This window comes from Oncorhynchus kisutch, linkage group LG19 (assembly GCF_002021735.2).
Source record: "Oncorhynchus kisutch isolate 150728-3 linkage group LG19, Okis_V2, whole genome shotgun sequence".
Classification (NCBI taxonomy): Eukaryota; Metazoa; Chordata; class Actinopteri; order Salmoniformes; family Salmonidae; genus Oncorhynchus; species Oncorhynchus kisutch.
Genome location: NC_034192.2, coordinates 44,279,807 through 44,285,420, shown reverse-complemented (window position 1 = coordinate 44,285,420; position 5,614 = coordinate 44,279,807). Strand labels below are relative to the sequence as shown.

General features: G+C 42.9%; 1 protein-coding gene across 1 annotated transcript; it reads left to right on the top strand.

Annotated features, from left to right (window-relative positions):
• Positions 1–3,190: 3,190 nt before the first annotated feature.
• On the top strand, positions 3,191–5,399 carry LOC116354939 (transmembrane protein 271-like). Its single transcript, XM_031796994.1, has one exon. It carries the CDS (start codon positions 3,638–3,640, stop codon positions 4,433–4,435), a length of 798 nt encoding a protein of 265 aa, XP_031652854.1. The 5' UTR covers positions 3,191–3,637; the 3' UTR covers positions 4,436–5,399.
• Positions 5,400–5,614: the final 215 nt, after the last annotated feature.

Genomic DNA, 5,614 nt, shown 5'->3' with positions numbered 1-5,614 from the left:
ATTGTCTGAGTAGTTTATCAAGAAAGCTGTCAAACTGTGAGACCTGTAGTGAGTCATTTGGCATTTGGCTTTGTTCGTGGCAGTGTCTAAGGGACGGGACTTCTAGGGTCGCATACATCGCATCGAATTTGAGTCTCCCATTCCTCTACTGATCGTTCAGCGCGCTGTTGACGCCTGACTGCAGATATTTTCGCGCGATTCTACATGTAAAATCGTTTTGAACTCGCTATTCTTGTGTTCGAGCCCTACACCCGCTGCTTTGCGGCATAGCAACCTCAGCAACGACGGGATCGATGTAAAAACATGAAGGCAGAAAACAGCAATCTCATCATCTGTCATCTGTCCTCATTGTGCCTTTTTTGTTTTTTTTTACCTGGCAAGCATGAACAAACAAGTTGGCGACACAGTCTTAACAGGAAGGACACATGTACAAACGTCTCACATCAACACAGTCTAACTGGACACATGCACAGACGTCTCACACCAACAGTCACCAACACTTGCACAAGTAAAAAAAATACATAAGCATACGTTGCTCATGCATATGTATGCTGGATGACATGCAGACACACAAGTAAGCATGTGTCTAATATCAAAAATAGCTATAAGAGAGCAGTGTGTACGGATTAATAACCTTATGGTATGATTAATTGATCCCCTTTGGTAACACATTTTATGCCTTCTGGTTTGTAATGCATAATATATACATAGGCATTTAAACATATAGTGAGCTTTCATTTAATGCTTAATGGGCAATTCTACCACTGGCCAACCTCCTTTTCATTATCTCCAGCACAATAACAGTGTCTACATATGTGAAAACGATGCATTTCTACGTTTTGTATGATTGTTTTTTTTACAAAGTTCTACCTGATGACGTCATCAAAAGTTAAATAAAATAATACAAACTGTGACACAGAGATTTGCTGGGAGTGCTAGAAACTCGTTGCAGGTTTTGAAAACCACAGTTTTTCATAGGGTTCTATTCAATATGTATAGCGGAAATTCAGGGTTACAGCATGATTGTAATTTAAAGGCAATGTCCCTGTATAGGCTATGTCAGCTCAATCGGAAATGACCTTAACATTTCTTTCATAGAATCTGTAATGCTTCAGTTTTACAGATTGAATAGAGCCTTTACTTTTAATCCTACCCTGTGATGCCACAGAGAAGCACATTTTAGGACCTTTCTTCTTATCTTTTTAATCACAGATCATAGAAACGCGATGTTTTCACATATGTAGACACTGGTATGGTGCTGGAGATAATGAATAAGGTTGAAAAGTGGCATAATTGCCCTTTTACATGTTGGCTTATGTCATGTTGTATAATGCATATAGCCATATTTCTAGTCAGTCAATTTTATGAACACTTGTGTTTTATATTCCATATGTCCATGTGTGTAATCCTTTAAGAATGCATATTTAGACATTTATAAAGGGTGTTAAAATGCAATAGTTATGAATGCTTATAGCAAGTCTTATACTTGCACTATGTGGTAATATTATACACTACAAGTGCATCCATAATGTATTATAAACAGGTAGCTTTTTAGAAATGGCTATTATTATGCCTTCTTCAAATACCAGTTTATGAAAGATGTTTGGTTTAAAACCGCTGATTTGTTATTTTGCTTGTCTAGTTTCACTTTCACTTTCTCTGGAGTTAGTACCTTCACATGCAGTAATACAATAACGCCATTGATCTATTTGGAGCGCGGAGGCCAAAACGGTATGACCCGAGCTGTCCATGGTGCTGAAACACACACACACACACACACACACACACACACACACACACACACACACACACACACACACACACACACACACACACACACACACACACACACAGTTTGGACCAGTGTTCAGGGGTATTCTCTTTAAGATAGCAATCAGACATCGGGATCAGCAGTTAATTGCAGTGATTACTTGCTTAGCGGGATAATGGAGGATTTCACTGGAGGGTTTCATTAGTGCCTTGGATGTCTATGGATTATGTGAAAGGAAACACTTGGAATTGTCAAAATGAATCTGTGGATTTTGGAAAATACATCGTCTACCTCCACAGGGTTTTAGTTCCAGTGGATAGATAAGTTGTGGGTGCTCTCTAGTGTGAATTCTAGATAGAGTCCGGGTTACAGGTGCACAAAAGGTTCTCTCCTACATCCGTTTTAGTCATCTGCCAGTCCGACTGTTGACAATCGCCTTCGTCTACAAGGAGATCTAATACACAGAACATAATCTCAGTCTCTAAAACCCTATTTTATTAAATAGCTAGGCGATTCATTTCATTATCAAGTTCCACAGCGGGATATGTAAACAGCATATTGAAGGCCTAAAACATAGAATATAAAATGTCGACATGGTGCATTGATAAAACGTGTTCTTACGTTCAAAGAATGGATCCAAGGTTAGCCGTACAAAGGTTGGATTTAATTATTCTCCCCACCAAGTTGCAGCTATGTCCAGAGCACCCTAAAGTTGCTCAAAACAATTTATCACCATGTGACCCTGGGTGCTTGCTTACAAATGGGAACTAATATGGCACTAATTCCTGTCACTAACAAAAACTAATTCCGTCATCTCAGTGTCAGTCCAGAAATGGATTATGATTGGATACCTGCGCCTCCCTGAACGAAAGACAGGTAGGCTAATCAAATGATGTGGACAGTAATGCTTTAAATCACATACATGATGTTACGTTCCTAGGTTGCCTAGCCCTAGAATTTCCTCAAATTACTTTTCCAACTTTACCAACTAGGCCTACATCCTCGTTAAACTCTGTATGTCCTCACTACCAGTCCCCTCTCGGTTGAGGCTGAGGTTAACGCAATTTCTGCACAACGAATAGCGCGTGCAATACTGAACAGCGACAACTAGGCGTTTATCCTCCTAAAGCCTTGATGCCCCCGCCAACCCCTTCTCCCCTTCGTTTTTCCGAGGTTTCAGCACAATGGACAGCGCATGTAATACTGGTTAGGGACAACGCTTGTTAAAATGGACACACTAAAAAGCATGGGGCTATTAGTTTTCTTTTAAAAGCAAAACCACATACCAATTATTCACGATTCAGTTTGTACATGAGTGATGGGCCAAAAGGTGTAACAGGCTAGAGAGTGGCAGCCAGTATGGCCATTTGCTAGGAGCTGCAAGCCGTCTGGATTCTGAACAATTTAATAGCCGCCTTCTCTACTCCCTCCTCCCGGAAAGAGTTGTTCTGCGCTCCCAGCGGCACTCCACTGCCGCATGCCGTTTAGCACTCACCGTATGAACGCAATCACGCGGGTTTGAGCTAATGGTCCTACCTTAACAATTTGCACTCGCGTTTGGAGATGTGGCTGCTTGCATAACAGTGTGGATGGGGGGCGAGCAGGGTCATGAGGGTGATCATTACCTTTGAGTTGGATTTTGGGGTTCGCTACCGTAGAAGGAACGCGCTCTTCCTATCAATAATTCATCCATCCCTGAAGCAGCGGGAAAGGGGGGGAGAGCACACAGCTCCGGAGATACAGGTTTTGAACTGCAGTCACCGGCGTATTATGTCACAATCTGACAGTGCTTCGAGACGGGCTGACGAGGAGGACAAAGGAGGATGAAGGAGGGAGAGGGACCGGGAGAGGCAGAGGAGGAATATAATGAAGTTGAGTGGGAAAGGACTGTGTACCATCGTCTCCAGCGCCCTCCTCTTCGTCTGCGCGGTGAGCGAAGTTGTTGTCGGATTCAAATGCATCTCACTGGGCACCAAAGTAAAAGTGCATTTTCACCTGTCGACCGCGGCCGGGGCTTTCTACTCGGGGATACTGGTCGGACTCGGGCAGGCGCTGCTGGGCTTTGCGCTGCTTTGTTGCAAAGGGACGCCCGGGTGTCGGAATTTCTTTCTCCTGGGTATCCTGGTGTTTTTGTTGGGAGTTCTTACCGCCTTCTCCGGAGCCGTGGTGGACGGGGACACGGTGTCTCTGGTGGAGCGCAAATATTCCCATTATTGCCTAGACATAGACTCAGTGGAATTAACCGCCATCTGCAACCAACTGAAGGAATATCAGAGAAGTCTAGTCATCTCAACCATTCTTAGCACTTTGGAATGCCTTCTCGGGCTTATGAACTTGGTGATCATCAAAAGGTACAAAACAGCGCAGTTTTACAGACGGAGGCAATCACAGAGGCAAAGCGTGGGGACTATTATTTTCAGTGAGGAGCAGGACTTTACCGTGTCCGAATTCCAACCGGTTTCCTACATTAACTTGGGGGTATTTCAAGTGTTCGACGAAGCAGGTGTTGAAGTACAATGCGGGGGCCACCCGTCTATCGATCTCCCGGGTTACTCACCCACGGATCCCGAGCTCAACCATTCCTACCCCTTTTCTTACCCGCTCCCGAACGAGTTACCGCCCGCGTACGAAGACATTTTCCCTGGAGACGAAAGTAACAAATAGCAACTCACTTTGAACAAACAAAAAAGTTGGAACATGGGCTCTAAATTCTGCAGTGACAATCACTGGCTTTCTCCCTTCGGTCTATTCAGTGCTGGGACAAACAATCATGGAGAGATTCTTACCTAAACAGTTTTTTCCCATTACCTTCATGCTTATTTTTCTCAGCAAAGGTAGCCTCCTGGTCCACTTTATGTGCATCTACCATTATGTTGCCAATTAACTAGTCTATTGCCATCCATCGATATAGTCGAAATTCCATGGTAATAAATACCAGATCCATAGACCATAAGATGCTACCATACCAGTCCAAATTTCAAAGCAGCAGATGTTTTGAGTTCAGATTGGATACACATCAAATGCCCATATAGTTTGCTGTTGTTATTGTTTTCTTTAACATATGAATAAAAGTGTATTTACTCTCACCTGATGTTAGAAGTTCTATTCAAAAACCAACCTGCATTTTACCTGCCTAATACTCTAACATCCACAATGGGCTTGTAATGTGTCTTGTACACCCAACAGGTGTAGCCCATTAAATTAGGCTAGGGCTTGATTAACAAGACCACAGAAAGGCCCACATCATTGTGAATCGGAAATGCATTTCCGTAGCCACATAAATGCAATACAGTAGTAATGAAAAAGGTAGATGTATTCTCCTTCCACCTTTCTGCACACTTTGCGGAGCCAATTGCTCTTGTTCTCACTGCAGTATAACCTAATGGGTAGCCTGCATTTGTTTCACATGCTTAACTAAATAGCCACTAAACCATTGAGTATTATGTCTACATCCCAAATAGCACACTATTCCCATAGTGCTCTGGTCAAAAGTAATGTACTGTAAAGGCAATTGGATACCATTTGGGATGCATCCATTCACTAGTGAGTCACCAGAGCACCACACCTCCCATTCACCTCCTAAGTGGCAGATAAAAACTGTCATTGATGACTTCTTCGCTGAATTTCACCCACTGTGGAGTGGATGTGATGCTCTCACTCTCACCTGATAAGATAACTCAAGTTGGGTGTGAAATCACTTCCTCAGCCGTTGCTAGGAACTTGGATATTACCTGTTTCTTGCGTGCGACTAGCGAGTATGATTGGATATAAATGGGGTTAGATACTCACGTGATATTGGAGTACAGGAGTTAAACATATTTAGAAAGACATGTACCGTACTGT

Coding starts and splice junctions, on each gene's coding strand:
- LOC116354939 (XM_031796994.1), top strand. CDS start 3,638: ATGAAGTTGAGTGGGAAAGGACTGTGTACCATCGTCTCCAGCGCCCTC.